Source organism: Nerophis lumbriciformis, linkage group LG06 (genome assembly GCF_033978685.3).
Source record: "Nerophis lumbriciformis linkage group LG06, RoL_Nlum_v2.1, whole genome shotgun sequence".
Lineage (NCBI taxonomy): Eukaryota > Metazoa > Chordata > Actinopteri > Syngnathiformes > Syngnathidae > Nerophis > Nerophis lumbriciformis.
In genome coordinates, this window is record NC_084553.2 from 20224337 (window position 1) to 20246160 (window position 21824).

Here is a 21824-nt window from a genome sequence, read left to right on the forward strand (position 1 = left end):
CCTTTAAGTTGTCTGTCTGTCCCTAATCAGAATTAACCCTCTATAGGCTGTCTACTTACACGTGACCCTTGCGACACTTCCGCCGTGTAATATTTGAGCGAGCACATCCAGATTCATCAGCGTCTAATACAACTTGTGCGCGAGCATTCAGAAGTGATTGCGTTTAATACAATCTGCGTGTGCATATCTATGATCTGCAAACAGCAGGAACCCTCTATTGGGTGTCTTTTTTACACGTGACTTTTGCGACACTTCTGCTGTGTACAATTTGAGCGAGCGCAACTAGATTCCTGAGCATGGAATACAATTTGTGCGCGCATTCAAAAGTGCGTACGTATAATACAATCTGCGTGTGCCTACATTTAACCAACCAGGGAAGACACCACAAAATTTAAACCAATCAGAAACAACGTACACCTGAGGTGTGTGAAAGAAAGACGCCAAGACCCGCCTTACGTTGTTTGTGATTGGTTTAAATTGTGTCTGTGTGTAACAACCCCCTGCTTTTCCTTATACTAACCACTAGTTGGCGCCTTGCAGTCACTAATCATGTTATTCTCCTTTGAAGTCAACAATGATGGACCACACTCTAACACTTGCTCATAGCTGCAAAGCTCCAGGCTTTGCACGTGACCGTCACGCAATTTAACCCTTTCTCCCGAGACATGCCGCATTTAACATTTCTCACGCTTTATATTCACCATTCGCTACTCTATTTTTTTCATAATAATACACTTTGGTTTTCGCAGCTTGCCGTAGTTCGAGTAACTTTGATAGATTGATCAAAATAACCAATCCCAGACCAAGCCATCAATCCACCGTGCCTACATTTAACCAACCACGGAAGACACTAGGCAATTCAAACCAATCAAAAACAACGTAAGGCGAATCTGGGTGTCACTCTTTCAATCAATCTTTATCAATCAATCTTTATTTATATAGCCCTAAATCACAAGTGTCTCAAAGGGCTGCACAAGCCACAACGACATCCTCGGTACAAAGCCCACATACGGGCAAGGAAAAACTCACCCCAGTGGGACGTCGATGTGAATGACTATGAGAAACCTTGGAGAGGACCGCATATGTGGGTAACCCCCCCCCTCTAGGGGAGACCGAAAGCAATGGATGTCGAGTGGGTCTGACATAATATTGTGAGAGTCCAGTCCATAGTGGATCCAACATAATAGTAAGAGTCCAGTCCATAGTGGGGCCAGCAGGACACCATCCCGAGCGGAGACGGGTCAGCAGCGCAGAGATGTTCCCTGCCGATGCACAGGCGAGCGGTCCACCCCGGGTCCCGACTCTGGACAGCCAGCACTTCATCCATGGCCACCGGACCTGTGCCCCCCCCCCTCAAGGAAAAGGGGAGCAGGGGAGAAAAGAAAAGAAACGGCAGATCAACTGGTCTAACAGGGGGGCTATTTAAAGGCTAGAGTATACAAATGAGTTTTAAGATGGGACTTAAATGCTTCTACTGAGGTAGCATCTCTAATTGTTACCGGGAGGGCATTCCATAGTACTGGAGCCCGAATAGAAAACGCTCTATAGCCCGCAGACTTTTTTTGGGCTCTGGGAATCACTAATAAGCCGGAGTTCTTTGAACGCAGATTTCTTGCCGGGACATATGGTACAATGCAATTGACAAGATAGGACGGAGCTAGACCGTGTAGTATTTTATACGTAAGTAGTAAAACCTTAAAGTCACATCTTAAGTGCACAGGAAGCCAGTGCAGGTGAGCCAGTATAGGCGTAATATGATCAAACTTTCTTGTTCTTGTCAAAAGTCTAGCAGCCGCATTTTGTACCAACTGTAATTTTTTAATGCTAGACATAGGGAGCCCCGAAAATAATACGTTACAGTAATCGAGACGAGACGTAACGAACGCATGAATAATGATCTCAGCGTCGCTAGTGGATAAAATAGAACGAATTTTAGCGATATTACGGAGATGAAAGAAGGCCGTTTTAGTAACACTCTTAATGTGTGACTCAAACGAGAGAGTTGGGTCGAAGATAATACCCAGATTCTTTACTGATTCGCCTTGTGTAATTGTTTGGTTGTCAAATGTTAAGGTGGTATTATTAAATAAATGTCGGTGTTTAGCAGGACCGATAATCAGCATTTCCGTTTTCTTGGCGTTGAGTTGCAAGAAGTTAGCGGACATCCATTGTTTAATTTAATTAAGACACGCCTCCAGCTGACTACAATCCGGCGTGTTGGTCAGCTTTAGGGGCATGTAGAGTTGGGTGTCATCAGCATAACAATGAAAGCTAACACCGTATTTGCGTATGATGTCGCCTAGCGGCAGCATGTAAATACTAAAGAGTGCAGGGCCAAGAACCGAACCCTGAGGAACTCCGCACGTTACCTTAACATAGTCCGAGGTCACATTATTATGGGAGACGCATTGCATCCTGTCAGTAAGATAAGAGTTAAACCACGACAAAGCTAAGTCTGACATACCAATACGTGTTTTGATACGCTCTAATAAAATATTATGATCGACGGTATCGAAAGCAGCGCTAAGATCAAGAAGCAGCAACATAGATGACGCATCAGAATCCATCGTTAGCAGTAGATCATTAGTCATTTTTGCGAGGGCTGTCTCCGTAGAGTGATTTGCCCTGAAACCGGATTGAAAAGGTTCACAGAGATTGTTAGACACTAAGTGTTCATTTAGCTGCTGTGCGACAATTTTTTCGAGGATTTTCGAAATAAAGGGAAGGTGGGACACCGGTCGGTAGTTTACCATGAGGTCAGGATCAAGGTTAGGTCTTTTGAGCAGAGGATGAATAACCGCTTTCTTGAATGCTAGGGGAACAGTGCCAGAGGAAAGTGATAAGTTTATAATATTTAGCACTGATGGACCTAATAATACAAAAAGCTCCTTGATAAGTTTCCCAGGAAGTGGGTCAAGTAAACATGTTGTTTGTTTTATCCCACTTACACGCTGTAATAGTTCCTCTAATGTTATTTCATCAAAAAGAGAGAGAATATTTTGTATTGCAGTATCCGTCGTAGATACAGTTGTATCTGTGTTCATAGCACCCAGTTGTAGCTGGGATGCGTTGTCTTTAATCTCCTTTCTAATGAGTTCAATTTTCTTATTAAAGAAATTCATAAAGTCATCTGCCGAGTGGGTGGAGCTATTGGGAGGAGTCCCTTGTTGGGTTAGCGATGCTACTGTACTAAACAAAAATTTAGGGTCGTTTTTGTTGAGGCGGATGAGATTTGAGTAATATTTAGCTTTAGCTAAGGTAAGCATGCGTTTATACAATATTAAACTATCACCCCATGCTTGATGGAAAACCTCAAGCTTGGTCGCGCGCCATTTGCGTTCCAACTTTCTACATGATAATTTATGAGCTCTGGTTTCCTCTGTAAACCATGGGGTGCGCCTTTTAGGGGCCCTTTTTTGTTTTAGCGGTGCTATACTATCAATGGTTTTGCGCAGGGCATTGTCAAAGTTGTTAGTGAGGTTATCAATAGAGCCGACATAATTTGGGAATGGTGCCATTACCGAAGGCAGTAGGTCAGCGAGAGTCATCGTTGTGGCGGCATTAATGTTGCGGCTGCTATAGCAGTTATTATTATTATTAGTTTGTTGACAATGAGTCAGAACTTCGAATTTTATAAGGTAATGATCGGACATTACTTTAGTATACGGGAGTACCATAACTTTGGAGGTGGTGACACCCCTGACCAGCACTAGATCTATCGTATTGCCGTTGCGATGCGTAGGTTCATTTATTATTTGTGTAAGACCACAGCTATCAATTATAGTCTGGAGCGCCACGCACTGAGGGTCCGATGGGGTATTCATATGGATATTAAAGTCCCCCATTATGATTATATTGTCTGCGTACGTCACTAGATCAGCAACGAACTCTGAGAATTCATTAATAAAGTCCGAGTAGGGCCCTGGGGGGGCGGTAGATAACAGCCATATCGAGAGGCAGCGGTGCGACAGACCTCATAGTAAGCACCTCAAACGATTTGTATTTATTATCTAGGTTAGGGGTAAGGTTAAAGTTTTCATTGTATATTAGTGCGACCCCCCCACCCCTTTTAAGGGGACGGGCAATATGCGCATTCGTATAGTTAGGAGGAGATGCCTCATTTAGCGCAAAAAATTCGTCTGGTTTGAGCCAGGTTTCGCTAAGACCAATGACGTTAAGATTGTTGTCTCTAATGACCTCATTAACTAATAACGTTTTGGGAGACAATGATCTTATGTTTAAAAAGCCCATATTATAAGTATTGGGCTGTTTTGACGAGTTTTTGTTTAAATTATCCGTAGTAGAAATATTAATAATGTTGCGTTTATTATGAACCGCAGCTGTACGTTGTTTCTGATTGGTTTAAATTGCGTGGTGCCTTCCGTGGTTGTTTAAATGTAGGCACACCTCAGATACGCACATGCAGATTGTATTATACGCACGCACTTCTGTGCCAACTTGTCTGTGCCTTCCGCCTGAATGCAGCTGGGATAGGCTCCAGCACCCCCCGCGTCCCCAAGAGGGACAAGCGGTAGAAAATGCATAGCTGGACTTCTGAATGCAGAAGCTTTTGTTGGTGACAGGATTTGCAATGATTTCCAAATCTTAAAACATTTGCGCTTTTTGAAATCATTTGTTTGTGAAACAACAGGTTATGTGCTTTGCATTGATAAACATCTCATTGCCGTAACCCAAGGAACTGCATCATGGCAGCTCCCAGATGACGAGGCTTTGGAACGAATAACCCTGTGTGATGAAGACAGACGAAGAAGCAAACTTTCAAGGTCATACAGCAAACAAAGATCTGCAGAAAAGTCTTTTTTCCCGACATTTGGGGGTTTCTTACAGTTGTTTTTTGTGATTCATCTTGTTGTTTGCTGCATTTTTTTCCGTGTTTTTGTTTGATTGCAAACATGTGGAGGAGGCGAATACACGGCTAATTCAAGAAGGAGGAAATCATCTGAATCCCATTAAGTAGTAGGCAATACTGGCCCAAAGTTAAATACTCTTTGACGTACAAAGTATTACATTTCATGGTTTTAATTGTAAAACCATATTCCTTTATTCATGAACATGCTGTCGTGTTCATTAGAATCTGTAAAATGAAATCACATTTTCTGAGTTGGTCTTTCATAATACCCTGTTATGACACTGAAAGCATGCAGTAAAACTAAACAACTGACACATGTAATACTAGAAAACAACCGGAGATCGCAGACCTCTGCCTGACCTTAACTCCCAATAGCAAAACAGTCCTAAATCCAGACAGTGAGCCCAGCCCGTTCACCCCCAAAATGTAATCACTTTTCTTTATCTAATTTCTGACATTTCCCAACATACACATGTACTGTATTTTAAGGACTATAAGCCGCTACTTTTTTCCAACACCTTGAAACCTGCAGCTTAAAAAACAGTGCGGCTAATTTATGGATTTTTCTTCGCTAACGGCCATAATGTTTTGTAGTCAACAAATAGTTTTCAACAGACACTGAAAAGTAGGGATGTTGCGATTTTTTTTATTCTGATCCGATACTTTTGTTGTTGTTGTTGTTTTTTTGTTGTTTTTTTGTCTTGTCCAGCTACTCAGGTACATCATACTGTTGATGTAGATGCCCATATTTGCTGTACAGATTTACAAAAGAGAAGTGTGTGATACTCTGTGACCCCGAAAGCTGTAGAAAATGGATGGATGGATGGAAGTGTGGGTTACTTCTCTTGTTGCCTTATTTGTATCTGACTTTATTAAATGAATGTACATCATTATTTGGCGCAGCCGGACCGGAGCAGGAGGGGATAAAAAGAGAAAAAAAGGAAGACAGAGGGGGAAATTGCGGGGAGAAGAGGGTGATAGGACAGAGAGACAACAACAACAACAAAAAACCCAACAGTAACAATAAAAAACACAACAACAAAACAGCATCAGCAAATATGATATGTACAAATATGATACGAAAAGTGATAGCAAAAAAGCAGTTACTGAAGTAAATATTATTAACACATAAATTACAATAAATATTATTACATTACAAATGGCGTAATACAAATACCAGAAATAGCACTATTGATAAATAATAATTATAATTACCTCTATCATCAACAATAAAATTGTTTCAAATGCAACAAAACCTGCAACAATATATAATGATAACTTGAAATACAAAAGAAAGCAGATAAATGGAGGTGAAGAAAGAGAAGTGAACCGTATTAACCTTGTAGATTATCATAGTAACAATAGGTTAAGCTTTGTCAGTGTGCCATGTGTTACCCAGTTTCCCTTAGACTTAGACTTCCTTTTAATTGTCATTCAAATTTGAACTTTACAGCACAGATAAGAACAAAATTTTGTTACATAAGCTCATGGTAGTGCAGGATAAAAAAGCAATAAGGTGCATATATAAATAAATAAATATATATAAATAATATATAAATATATATATAAAATAAATAAATATATATAAATAAATAAATAGATTACTGTACAGATAAATATATTGCACTTTTCACATGCGTCCACGTTTATGGATGTATGTTATATTGTCTTTTTTATTCCAGCGAGTAAATCCATTTTGGGGGGAGTTGAGGGGATAATTTAATTATGATGCGTTCAAGAGTCTTACGGCCTGAGGGAAGAAGTTGTTACAGAACCTGGAGGTTCTGCTGCGGAGGCTGCCCCTCCGTGCGTTGGTTGAGGTGGGCGGGGTTGGGGGGGGGCGGGGTTTGGTGGTAGTGGGGGTGTATATTGCAGCCCGGAAGAGTTAGGGCTGCATGGGATTCTGGGTATTTGTTTTGTTGTGTTTATGTTGTGTTACGGTGCGGATGTTCTCCCGAAATGTGTTTGTCATTCTTGTTTGGTGTGGATTGACAGTGTGGCGCATATTTCTAACAGTGTTAAAGTTATTTATACAAGCACCGTCAGTGTAACCTGTATCGCTGTTGGCCAAGTATGCTTTGCATTCACATGTGTGTGCGTGCTGAAGCCGCACATATTATGTGACTGGGCCAGCATTTGCTGGACTGGGTGAAAAACAGACGTGACGATTTTTGTGAGGGGCACTGTAATTTGAGAGTCTCCCGGGAGGGTTGGCAAGTATGAGAATTAGCGGTTAATGCGGTGTTACCGCGGCACCACCGCTGAATCTAATCGGCGAGCCAGCTCTAGTGTTAATTTGATATCGCCTCAAGGGCCAAGTGAAATTACACGGCGGGCCAAATTTGGCCCGCGGGCCAGAGTTTGACACCCATGATTTAAACGACTAAAAGATTAAGCCTTCTGGCTGACCCAAGTGCTGTTAAGCTAATCATTGATAAAGACGTCACATCAATGCTCCAAATATATGTCGTGAAGCTGACAAAGTCAGCGCCTAGTAATTTTGTAGAGATGGGTTCGCTAAAAGTCTTACACAGGTCGGGAAGGGCTGTTTCAGTCATGTATTTACGACCAGGCAAGCAGTAACGCAGCTCCATATACTCCATTAAGGGCCGAAACCCTACATTCTGGGTGGCTGATCATCCAATACTATGTATTTGATTAGTTTACCGCAAATGTCGACAGCACGTTGGGATTCTCGCAAAAACGTTTCTTTCTGCTGGAATGAATCTGTCAGGGTTTGTTGTTTTATTCCAGCCTCGTTAGCTTTAACCGCATGGTGGGATTTCAAGTGCTTCATTAAGTTGCTTGTATTGAAACATCCTAAATGTGTCCCATCCCTCAAAACAGAGATATTGCAAAGTTTGCATGTTGCCGTGCAACTTGTTGGCTGCTTGAGTGTGTAATATTGCCACACCACTGACATGCTTGCTTTGGTTGCGCTGGCTGCTTTGGTCTTCCGTTTCCGGTGAAAAAGAGACGAAGAAGAAGTCATTTCCGTGCAGCAAACATTAGCATGCTAGCGGACCTCTAGGCTTGTGTGCGCTCTATTTAGGTCGTAGACCTGAGATTCTTTTTTTTTAAAAAAACTATTTTCATGGTATCTGAGATGTATTTACAAGCATTCGCCGATACCAATACCTCAAAAAAGTGCTGTATCTGCACTTAATCCGATAACGGCATCGGAACATCCCTACTGAAAAGATGTGCCATTGTTTGTGCCATAGCGCCATCTTTTGGACGAGTTTGCACACTGCAGGTGTTGTAGGTTGAAAATGTACTTCCTGTTTTAACCAGAAGTAAAACAGTCCATAGTGTTTCTGTTCGAAATAATTATTAATTTATTACTCCAAGCAACGTTTGTAAGTTTTACAATACAACTCAATTTATACTTACTAAACCGTTCTATGTGTGATGTCAATGTTTTCATGTATATTTGTACGTGCTATGTAATGTAATCAAGCCAGCGTTGTTAGCATTAGCGTATATGCTAACAAGTTCACGAGTTAGCATGATTAACTTGCAATGGCAATCCACCAAAACATCACAGAGGTGTTATTGAGTCTGTTTGGCTGATTGGAGAGTGAGCTTTCGCAGCTAGTGGGTCCATGACAATGACTTCTGTTTTGTTTTGTAGCTGTTTTACTGCCGCCTGGCACCTTTTGGAAAACAATTGAGGGATGTAAAACAAAATTTAAAAAATCTTTCATACTGGTATGTATCTGTCTATTTATTTCTTATGACATTCGGTGGGTGCGGTTTAAATACTGGTGCGCTGGAGAACCCGGAAAGTACGTAAGTTAAAATCCAATCAATTATTCAATACCCCTTTTGTGACATTTTCTGAAAGTTTCATCCAAATCCGTTCATAACTGTTTGAGTTATGTTAATATATTTGTTACTAATTAATGAACAAACATAATCAGTGATTGTACAACCTCCTGGCAGTGGTAATAAATAGTCCTGAGAAAAGGGATGAAAGCACATATACAGGTATACGTTCATAGTCAAAAAGTATGCCCGCCCCTCATCTTTGTGATAAAAGCCCAAATATGTCCTGTCACATCTGGCAAGTATATGTTCACAACCATTATTCATGGTAAATGGATTATACTTGTGTAGCTCGTCCCACATTCAAGGTACTGAAAACGCTTTAACACTATTATCACATTAACCTATTGATGATGCAGCATTAGGAGCAACTAGGGGTTCACGTCAGTATCTTGCTCAAGGATACTTCGACATGGTCACAGGGGATGGAACTCGTAAGAATCGGGCTGGAGGCCAACCACTGTACCATTTTTCAGTCTCTATTGCACAAAAAACTGCGTAAGTGCTAGAACTTGCAAAATATCATTTAATACCATCTCCACTTAAGTACTAATTATATTTTAAAAACCTTATTTCACAAAGAACCATCAACTAAAAATAATGTTTTTTTTGGTTTTTAGACAATAAAGCTGACGGAAGTCCTTACACAGTCAGTTTGCTCATACATTGCTTGAAACAGGATCTGAGGATGGCAAAGTGTTATTTCGCGACAAGAGGCACTCACCCTCCTGATCTTCTCTTGCCTCCTCGGCCTGGCACAGCACCTCCCATTCTTACCGGGCCGGACCCAACTGCCCCAGGCATTGCTACAGTCCCAGGCAGCTCATTGCCCATCTCTGGAGGTCAACACACAAACACCATACAAGATAAAAGTTAACACAAACATTTTTCATTCATCACTTAACCTACACTTTAAATTGTTTTTCAATTATAGCTAAATACTAATACAGAACAAGTCAAATGTTCTTGTTCTATAAACAGATTATTTTGCTTATTTATACGTCATATTTCAGTACAAATAATACTTAAGATGGCCAAAATGGTCAATCATAGAAAATGTATGGCGATAAAAAACAACAAACATTTATTTTGGTCAGTTCCTATTTGCTTGGTCTGGTGACTGGGAACAGGTCACTGTAACTCGCAATCAACACCGTTCTTTAGCTCTGTGTCCGCAGTAGGCATGGGCGAAATACAGATTTTATTAAATAATTTTAGTATTTTGCCGCGACCCCGAAGGGAATAAGCGGTAGAAAATGGATGGATGGATGGATGTTGCGAACGATTTAAGATTTAAAGAAGATTTAAAATCTGAGATATTTTCTCTGCACTTTTCCCCTCTGGCACTTCTGTACCTTTGTCCCTCATCGTCATTTGCTTAAAAGATTAACACAGCTGCATCCATCAAATATTTTAGTAATCATGTAATCTATCGAAGAGTTTCTTTGATTAATCGAATAATCGAATAAAATACACTTCATAGCAGGGGTCGGGAACCTTTTGGCTGAGAGAGCCATGAAAGCCAAATATTTTAAAATGTATTTCCGTGAGAGCCATATAATATAACACTGAATACAACTAGATGCATGCATTTTCAAGTAAGACCAACATTTTTAGAGTATAATAAGTCTCTTATTCTTTTTAATAACATAGTTATTCTGAAGCTAACCAATAATAAATAAAATACTTCTTACCATTAATACGACTTCTTGAACAGGTGCGGTAGAAAACGGATGGATGGATTAAAATGCATGAGAATGTTTTATATTTTGAACGTTATTTTTACACTGTGATTACCAGCTGAATTATTCATTACTTATCGTGTTAAGCAATGTCAGCTAAGATTTATCTGAGAGCCAGATGCAGTCATCAAAAGAGCCACATCTGGCTATAGAGCCATAGGTTCCCTACCCCTGCTTTATAGCCTCAATGTGTATTCTCAGAAAATAGTTGAAATAACAATGTTTCAGCTTGCAATAACCTTCATTCTTTTTTTCTAATAAATGCACATCATCATCAACACTGATATTGCACTTTTAACGTGTGATGACGGCAGCTTTACACCACTGCTCTCATGTGCGCTCTATTGCAGCGGCTGTGCTTTGTCGACATTTTAAAGTATGGGGCACTCCATGTAGTCTGGATTTTATATATTTTTAATTAGTTATGTTGAGAACACGGTGAGCAATATCTGTTGTGCTACATCCCGATATTCCCTGCCTCTGTCAAAAGCCTTGGAAAATAATCTAATGAAGAAAATTTCCAACTTGTCTTTCCAAACTGTATTTATTCTAACCAAATGGTGCAAATTAACATGTATTTTATTATGTGTGTGTGTGTGTGTGTGTGTGTGTGTGTGTGTGTGTGTGTGTGTGTGTGTGTGTGTGTGTGTGTGTGTGTGTGTGTGTGTGTGTGTGTGTGTGTGTGTGTGTGTGTGTTCTGATTATAGTAATAATAATATAAACATCCTGTAATAAATTGTATTAGGAAATATCCATTTGTGAAGTCACAGCACCCTCTAACCCAGGGGTCCCCCAGCATCCAAAATCCGGCCCACGGGAAGTCCCAAGTTAAAAAATAACGTTTTTTGTTTTTTGTTTTTTTAATCTTTCCTTTCTAATCTATTTTCTACCGCTTATTACTCTCGGTGTCTCCTAGCCGCTCAGGCAAATCATATTGTCTAAAAATGAATTTTCCCATCAATAACGTGACAATGTTAAATGTTGATGAACATCAATGTTAATTCAAGTTTCAAGTTTCAAGTTTATTCACAATACCGTATAACAATTACAATAGTAGTGAAATATCATCATTTAAAGATGTTGGTACGTGAAAGGGTCCCCCAAATAAGCTAGAAGAAGCTTTTGACAGGGGGTCCAGAGGACAGTATATACATGGAATGATGAAACATGGTAGCAAGCACAACAACAAAAAACAAAACAAAAAAAACAAAACACAAAAAAAACAACGCTATATGATTAATGTTATATGACAAAACGGATTATAAAGACAATGTATGTATGTATAGATAGATAGATAGATAGATAGATAGATAGATAGATAGATAGATAGATAGATAGATAGATAGATAGATAGATAGATAGATAGTACTTTATTGATTCCTTCAGGAGAGTTCCCTCAGGAAAATTAAAATTCCAGCAGCAGTGTAGAGAATTGAGATCGAATTTAAAAAGTAAATAGTCAATAATGGGGGTATAAATGGAAACAAAATAGAAAAAAATTACAAAACAATAAAAATAAAAAGCAACAATGAGAATAAAAATATAACAGTAAAATAAGAATATAACAAGAGAAACTAGGCAGTAGTGACCATGTTATGAAAAATGATTGCACTGTTATTGTTTTTTTTTTTTTTTTTTTTTTTTTTTTTTTTTTAATGTCCTGTCCAGCTTCTCAGGCAAATCATATAGTTGATGTAGATGCCCATGTCGGCTGTTCAGATTTACTTTACAAAAGAGAAGTGTAGGATACTTCTCTTGTTGCCTTATTTGTATTTGACTTTATTAAATGTATTTATATTATCATTTAGTGCAGCCGGGCCGGAGCAGGAGGGGATAGAAAGAGAAAAAAAAAGAAGACAGAGGGGGAAATTGTGGGGACAAGAGGGGGATTAGACAGAGAGACAAAAACAACAACAGCAAACAACAACAACAACAACAACAACAACAATAGAGCAACATCAGCAAATATGACATGTACAAATATGATGGTAAAAGTAATAGCAAATAAGCAGTTAGCGAAAAATAAAAAATAATACAGAAATAACAATGAGCATTATTACACTACAAATGGATCAATACAAATACCAATAGAAATAGCGCTATTGATAATGAACAATACCAATAATTTACCTTTATTATCAACAATACAGTTGTTTAAATGCAACAATACATATACGTAATGATAACTTGAGATACGAAAGAATGCAGAAAAATGGAGGGGGAGAAAGAGAAGCAACCTACATTAACCTTGTAGATTGTTATAGTCACAATAGGTTAAGCTTTGTCAGTGTGCCATGTGTTACACCCAGTTTACCCTAGGGCAACAACGTTAATATATGTTTGATGAAACGTGATTATGTGCATGAGTGTAAGTATGCATATGTACTTGTATATGTACAGAATGTGTATATGTGTTTGTACAATGAATGTATATGTACAGAATGTGTATATGTGTTTGTACAGTGAATGTATATGTACAGTATGTGTATGTGTATGTTTGTATATTGAATGTGCGTGTGGATGTACGAACATTAGGTAGGTAAATATGTACTGTATTTGTGTATGTATGTGGGAGCGTAGGTACCTATGTACGTATGTGAGCATATGTGAATTTGCATGTACAATACATTCGACTCCCAGAGTGCGTGGGAGCCAGAGCACGGCCCCATCACCCCCGAGAGCCCAACCCACAAACAGGAGGCGTGGTGCCCAGGGAACCAGGGACCACCGCCCCCACGCAGCCAAGCCGGCCAGCGACAGGAACCCCAGAGCCCGACCCACCGTACCGCCCACAAGGGCCAGCAGCAGGCCGCAGACAGACGCACCCGGCAGAGGACAGGGCACGAGAAAAGCAGGGGACAGCCAGACCCCAAGCCAGCGAGAGACCACACCCCACACGGGCAGAAAGGCGAGACGCCCCGCCCGAGGGACCCAGAGACTCCCCGCAACCGGACGGGAAGACCGCCCCCGCCCCACCGGCAACCGGGCCCCCACGAGCCCACCCCCCACCCATGGAGAGCGCGGCGAGGCCAGCCCCCGGCCACCCCACCCAAACCGGCCGCCGCAGGACCACCCAGGCACAGGGCCACGGGAACCACCCACCCCACCCGCAGGGACCCCAACGATGGAGATGGAACAACCAGCAACCGCCCCGCCGAGCTGTTATTGTTTTGCATCCCCTGTCATCCTAGTACCCCCCCTCCCTCCCAGAGAGGAGTTGTACAGTCTAATGGCGTGTGGGACAAAGGAGTTTTTTAGTCTACACACATATATATATATATACAGCCTGGTCCCCGGCCAAATTTTTTTAACCCAATGTGGCCCCCCGAGTCATAAAGTTTGGGGACCCCTGCTGTAACCGTTAAACACGGCAATTTTAAGTGTGTAATTAACTGCTACTTCATTATATCATCTTGTAGTGAGGGTGATCATAAGCACTGACCAAATGAAGATAAAGAATATACACTAGGTTGATTGTGCCACAGATAACAAGGCTTGTTTAACATTTGTACAGTTATGACAATTACAGGAATGCTAAACCATATACACCTGAACGTATAGCTGCTTTACAAGTACCGTATAACATTTCCTGGTCGCTAGATTACAGTATAGCAATCACACGGCAACTTAAATCATCATGAATGCCCACAATGTCCACCAACAAAAGGAGGAGGCAAAGTCGGTGGAAAATAATATTCGGGCATGACTTTCACGAGGACACTTGTCAGCTACACACTTCACTGTCGGTGTATGTCCTCTTAATCTTCGTGATGACGTCACGAGTAGTCGGGTGATTGACTGCCAACCACAGGAAGTTGTATACAAGTTACTCTCATTAAATTATTAATCAAATCAAAAAAATATAAATCAAACATTTTTTCTAAACAAATATAATCAATGTAGTCAAATAATCGTTGCAGCCCTAATGCACACACAGGAACAACATGGCTATGACTACAGAGAGAAAGACGATAGCTCCCAAGATAGGGATAATATTGTCAGTGGTTTGGAACTGGTTTGGGTTTACAAAAACAGATGTGGAATAAGTGACTGCACACTGCAAAGTTTGTCAAGAGCCCATTGCAACAAAAGGTAGCCGAGTGGGAGACAATGGGAGAGCCACTGTATAAGAACATGGCCTAAGCCACTAAGATATTAAATTGTGCACATTGGACCTACAGGCTGTACTCTCTTAGAACCGAGTGATAAAGTAGATGTGAACCTCCACACACGGACAGGTCTACAAAAGGAAGTGATGGAGGCCTGGGCAAATTTACAATCGTGATCAATGATCATGACAAATTTCAGGTCCTTTACAGCGATTAGTTGTCAGCATACTACTGCGATCAAACATGGTGAAAATGTCTGTGACAGTAACCAAACCGTGTCGGCCTTTTCTTACTCCATTTCCGAGTGTATGTATGGTACAGCAGAAGTAAACAGCATGACCAAACTTGGAGCTAAACACGCATCCGAGGGGAGCGAAATAAAATGTCGGCAGTGACTTGGAGTTATCCTCCGAAGACGATTCTATTGCTAAGAAAAAAGCTAACTCATCAATTGTGTGTTGGTGGTTTGGGTTGTCAAAGTAATGTGGGGCAAATCAAGAAGATGTACATGATATGTACAACAGAAACTGCAACACAAAATTTTTTTAATTATTTGGAAAAAGTACCACCCAAGTAAATATATGAAAAGAGTGAAAATGCGAGCAAAGTCCGCACAGCTTTCCAGTACTGCCAGTACTGACACATTTTATAATAATTTTATGGTCCCGAAATTGTAATTTCACAAATTAGGTTGTCTTTGGTATAAATGATAAATGGGTTGTACTTGTATAGCGCTTTTCTACCTTCAAGGTACTCAAAGCGCTTTGACACTACTTCCACATTTATCCATTCACACACACATTCACACACTGATGGAGGGAGCTGCCATGCAAGGCGCTAACCAGCACCCATCAGGAGCAAGGGTGAAGTGTCTTGCTCAGGACACAACGGACATGACGAGGTTGGTACTAGGTGGGGATTGAACCAGGGACCCTCGGGTCGCGCACGGCCATTTTCCCACTGCGCCACGCCGTCCCTATATATATAACACTCTATTAACTATTTTACACAGGCCGACAGTACACAGTACACACACTTGCATGAAGCATCACAGTACAGCAGTATTGTATACATGATTAACTGAAAAATGCACACATTACTAAACAGACTCTTTTGTGAGCTCATATTCATTCAGTACTGCAGGCAGGCAGGCAACAAGACCACTAATGCTGGCAAATATGAGTAGAATTGTTCAATATGCCAAATATCCATCCTTGTCTTTGTTTCTCTTACTCTGATTAGTTCCATTCATTCATCCACAAATATAAAATACTTACTGTTTCCCCTTCATCTGTCACCTATCAATTAGAGCTGAAACGATTCCTCGAGTAACTCGATTACAAAATATATTTGAGGAACTCTCGCTGATTCAAGGCGTCGTTAAGTTTTTTTTACGGCATGTTGCCTCGTTTAGTAAACAGTAGTCAAAGCTCACGTTACGCACAGACTGTTTAGGTGTTGCACAGCGTGTTTACGTCACAGATCATACGCCCCCTGCACTGCACAACACTGATCTTTTAAATACGCTTGAGTTTAGAAAGCCTTTTCGCCGACAAAACTCGCAATGGCAGACGCCGCAGAAAGCAGTGGACAAGAGCCATTGCAAAACGAGGGAATTAAGAAGCGACAAAAGTTGTCTAAGGTGTGGGAACACTTCACACTAATCGAAGGAAAACGCAGTAGTATGCAAACATTGCAACGTGGAGCTCGCAAACCACAATAACACAAGTTGGATGCTGCAGCACCTGTCCAGAAAGCATCCGATTTGAGGGGCGTCCGGAGGCAAGGTAAGTCATCTATTATCAAATGTAAACGCAAAAGTTGTGTTAGTAAAAATAAATGTTATTCATTATGATAACCAGGATGTGTTCTCTCACTCCCGCGATGTCATCAAATGCCGCCAAAAGGTGTTGAAAACTAACAACGCTATCCGAGCTGTCGTGTTCAATTAGCCTTTCATTAGTAACCATGCGAAATTAGTCGTGCAAAGTTATTCGGGTTATTCAAGTCATGCAACCACATGCTACTTGGATAGCTTGCACTTGCACCCACTATAGTCTCTATAGCATGGGCGCCGATCTACAGTTCTGCCAGTGGGTGCTCGGACGGGCGGTAAATCAGACGCTACTTTTCTGAGCATGCGCGGTTTTTGCTTGGTGGTGACTCAGTACCTTATCCACTTTTTATGTTTGATATAATGAAAACTGTTCTTGTTGTTTTATTTTTGATAATAAGAATATAGTTTTATTTGAACGTTCTCAGGGAATATTAATTTTGAACTAATTTTATATATATGTGTTTTCATCTCAAACATGTTATGATGGCAAAATGAACATTGATTACTATTTTGCATGCAAAGAATGCAATGAACTGTATTGCATTCTTAAAATTTAAAACTGTTGTCGTCATTATTAAGTGGTTTGTCTTTTTATATTGTTTATGTTGGCAGGTTGAAAACAGCTCAGCAGATTTGCGTGGAGAAACCACCATTTAAAGGGCACCATATAATAATCATCAAAAACGCACGAGAGACAAGAATTGTTATGTCTGTGTCATCATGTTTTGTTTTAGTCATGTTCGGTTTTGTTTTTGGACTCTTTGTGCACTTTTGTTTATTTTGTCACCATAGCAACCCATTAGTTTCACCTGTCATGTCACGCACCTGTTTCACGTTTCATGTCACACACCTGATTCATTTGCACTCGCACACCTGTCACTAATCATGTCACTGCTATTTAAGCCTGTCTGTGTCTTTTGATCGTCCTGGTGACATATCCTAACCATCCAGACTACCTCTGCTACCCATGATATCCATGTCCACTATAGTTCATGCTTCATGCCTTGCCACAGTAAGTGTTTATTAGTTTCACGTCCATAGTTTTGCCTTTGTCCTAGTTTTTGTTTTCTTAGCCAAGTTTATCTCCGCCTGTGAGCGCGCCTTTTGTTTGTATCCTTTTTTTGTAGTTTGTTAGTGTTTAAAATAAAAGATGTCACTACCTTCACGCCATGTCCGGTCCAAGTTCACTTGCATCTCGGGAAAACAATCACTCCATAGTCCACGCCCTGACAAGAACTTCCTTTATGCGGACACAGCACATAGGGCTGTGAGCGCACCTGTTTTTATTAGCAGACACAAATTGGCATGATCAACCACTGTGCGTGTCAGCCTTCAATAATGAAAACAGGCGTTTAGGAAATAAAATACAATTAGGCCAAACGCAATAATTGAGGGCACATCTTAACATGTATAATTAAACCTTAATTAAGCAAAAATATTGCTACGGCCCGGCTGCACCAAATAATAATATAAATCCATTGTATGTTTGTATGTATGTAAACATACTGTGACTTTCACGCTACATTGATAAAAAGACGGCAGCAAATGCGCGAATGCATGGTTTAGGCACTTAAAAAAAGGTTCATGATGTTTACTTAGTTCTGTGTAACAGTGGAATGATTTTAAAGATAATGTACATTACATTGTGCGTCTAGTACATAACAATAAACATTATCATACTAACAGTGGTGTAATGCCATCAATTCAGCTGTGGCTGCTTTTCCAGGCTTCTGATAGAACAAAATGTTAATGAGAGCGGGTAAATGTGTTTTGAAACGACACTCGTGTATGTATCAGTGTTCGTGTGGGTATGGCTTTACAATATTGTGGCAGATTCCTAAAAACACTAATGTTCTGTCATAAACTAGATAAGATAATCTTTGACTAACTTGTTTGCAATAGGTCATCAATAACATCAGTTGCATAGACAGGGCAATTATTTTAACTGACAAAATAATTGGCCAACAATCAAATGTTCATTGCAGAGGATGCTGGTTCTCAGGAAAATACAAAATATGAATAGTGAAGGAAGAAGTCCGGACCCCACTGTCCTTAACTTTTTGTATGTGTTGCCCCCAATAACAATTTGGTTGAATAGCCCTCACCTAGTGCAATAGATAGTGTACACCAGAGGGTTATATTTAGCCTAAGTAACACAGGTAATGTTTGATCTATCATTTTCCCTTGCTATCTTTTATTACAAGGAAACATAGAATCACACATTTTAAACAAATAAACACATGAGTATGGGCCATGCAATGAGCGGTCATTTCTTCTTTCATAAGTTAAGTGTCACTAGGCTATCCACTGGCATCACCTGAGGAGTGTATTCATCCTGGTATGAACAGGCACAAAACACTGTAGCTGTGTCTCAATTCGGGGGGAGGGGGCGGGGTGCATCCTTCCAAGGACCCAGCCCATGCGGTCGACAAAGTGTGGGTCCTGGCGAGAGTTCTCCAGCTGTGGCTGGAGCGATATGAATTGGAACGGTCTAACCTACGGGACACTTCTTGGTTACATCTTACGTTTACGTCACGTATCTGCTGCTCAGTCGCAAGAGGTTGAATAATGACAAACTTAAGAGAAGAATGCTGAATCGTTCTTTGTGTTGTCTTGGTCCTTTACCTTATTTAAGAAGAAGCGGCTAAGATTTTCCTGCGGTTAGAGTCGACTGGTCATTGGAGATGGTTGTCATTAAGATGTGTCACATGTTGACAAGTGTTCTAAAGCTGTTTTTAGGGCTGCAACTAACGATTAATTTGATAATCGATTAATCTGTCTATTATTACTTCGATTAATCGATTAATAATCGGATAAAAGAGACAAACTACATTTCTATCCTTTCCAGTATTTTATTGAAAAAAAACCAGCATACTGGCACCATACTTATTTTGATTATTGTTTCTCAGCTGTTTGTACATGTTGCAGTTTATAAATAAAAGTTTATTAAAAAATAAAAAAATAAAAATAAAAGAATAACAATTTTAAATTAAAAATAATAATAAATTAATGTAGGTTGCTTCTCTTTCTCCCCCTCCATTTTTCTGCATTCTTTCGTATCTCAAGCTATCATTACGTATATGTATTGTTGCATTTAAACAACTGTATTGTTGATAATAAAGGTAAATTATTGGTATTGTTCATTATCAATAGCGCTATTTCTATTGGTATTTGTATTGATCCATTTGTAGTGTAATAATGCTCATTGTCATTTCTGTATTATTTTTTATTTTTCGCTAACTGCTTATTTGCTATTACTTTTACCATCATATTTGTACATGTCACATTTGCTGATGTTGCTCTATTGTTGTTGTTGTTGTTGTTTGCTGTTGTTGTTTTTGTCTCTCTGTCTAATCCCCCTCTTGTCCCCACAATTTCCCCCTCTGTCTTCTTTTTTTTTCTCTTTCTTTCCGCTCCTGCTCCGGCCTGGCTGCACTAAATGATAATATAAATACATTTAATAAAGTCAAATACAAATAAGGCAACAAGAGAAGTATCCTACACTTCTCTTTTGTAAAGTAAATCTGAACAGCCGACATGGGCATCTACATCAACTATATGATTTGCCTGAGAAGCTGGACAGGACACACCCGAATCGATGACTAAATTAATCGCCAACTATTTTAATAATCGATTTTAATCGATTTAATTGATTAGTTTTTGCAGGCCTAGCTGTTATGCATGATTGTTAGTTAATGATAAGGGTGTAACGGTACACAAAAATTTCGGTTCGGTACGTACCTCGGTTTAGAGGTCACGGTTCGGTTCATTTTCAGTACAGTAAGAAAACAACAAAATATACATTTTATGGTTATTTATTTTGGCCCAGTGAGAAGGTGGCGACTTGTCCAGGTAATTACCCCGCCTTCCGCCCGAATGCAGCTGAGATAGGCTGCAGCGACCCCCCACAACCCCGAAAAGGACAAGCGGTAGAAAATGGATGGATGGATGGATGGTTATTTATTTACCAAAATGTGTAAACAATGGCTTTATCCTTTTAACATTGCTTTAAAATAGCTCTGTGTGTGATGGATGTGAGCCATCACTAGGCTGATCAGTGCAACAGCAGGCAGTCATGAATGCTAAGCATAACAATAACATACATATACACACAGGGTCGATTCCCAGGGTTAATGCAGTCAACATACATAAAATAAAAATTAAATAAGATAAGGCTCAGAATTGGTTTCTTAACAAAACTTTTCTACACATAAAGTGCAACATTTCCACATATAAAGTGCAACATTAAACTGATTCAAGTTGTTGCTCAGATTAAATAAAATGACAAAACTTTTCTTCTACATACAAAAAGTGCAACATTAAACAGTTTCAAGTCAACTCAGCCTCAGATTAACTTTTCTTTTTCCCCCCTAGCCTTTAACCCTGGTGACTTTCACTCCATTTTCACGTTTTTTGCCAGAAAAATCAGTTTATCCACATTGTCTGCAGAAAGAGCAGACCTGTTTGCAGTTAAAATGTCTCCAACTGTGGAAAATACCCTTTCACTGGGCACGGAGCTAGCAGGTATGGCGAGGTAGTGCCTGGCTAACTTGGCAGTAAGAGGATATATGGGCTCATTGTTCTTCCACCATAGAAGTGGGTCAAAATCTAGTTTTTAATGCAATATGGTCTTAAATCTGCTGCTATAAAAACACCAACGGCATTTGTTATTGCTTTAGCCCTGCCTGACTCGCCGAGGAGAAGCTGCCTGAATGCGGTGGGAGCTGTGTTTGTTTGTCTTTCTCTTTGTTGAAGCGATGTTATCCATTGTTGTATCGCACCGCGAAGCCCAAATGTTCCCAAACGGGAGATCTTAACGAAGCGAGGTTAACGAAACGAGGGTCTTCCAGCTCTGGCTTTTGCATGTTGTAGTAGCCCGGTCGTTGCGAGCATGGCGTGTGTTGTGCCTCAGTGTGCATTGTTTACACAAAGTGCGGTGCGCTACTTAATATGTCCGTGTGGAAACCCCCCGCACCGAAACGGTTCAATACAAATACACGTACCATTACACCCTTAGTTAATGATGGATTTATTTTTATGCTTTTGAATGCTTCCGTCGTCCCCCCACTTCTTTAGCGACACACCTAGCAAAACATGGCTAATGCTAACGCTGACGAGAGTAAGACGTTTATTCCAAAGAAAATAAAAGTGTTGTCAGTACTTTGGTTTTGCGGCAACAAGCATGAAACAAATGACTGCACACAGCAAGGTGTTTAAAAAAGGCAGCAGCACAACAAATGTGTTCCTGCATCTGAACTTGAAGCCTCCAGCGAGTGTGTCCCAGGAAATATAACTACTTTACAAGGCGAACAAGAACGCAACTACAAACAAACTCTGGCTAAAAAGCAGTGTATTGTGGTGGAACCATTTACACCAGGTATGTATGATGATCAGTGTTCTGATGTTAACGTGGCATGCTACTTTTGATGTGGTTTTAT

The 21824-nt window shown here is 40.2% G+C and overlaps 1 protein-coding gene across 1 annotated transcript in view; it reads right to left on the minus strand.

The window, feature by feature from the left end:
- arnt2 (aryl-hydrocarbon receptor nuclear translocator 2) overlaps positions 1-21824 on the minus strand; it is a 135005-nt gene that overhangs the window by 91997 nt on the left and 21184 nt on the right. The window contains exon 2 of the mRNA XM_061963872.2: positions 9423-9534. Coding sequence (XP_061819856.1) covers positions 9423-9534 — 112 coding nt within the window. The remainder of the gene's footprint in view (positions 1-9422; positions 9535-21824) is intronic.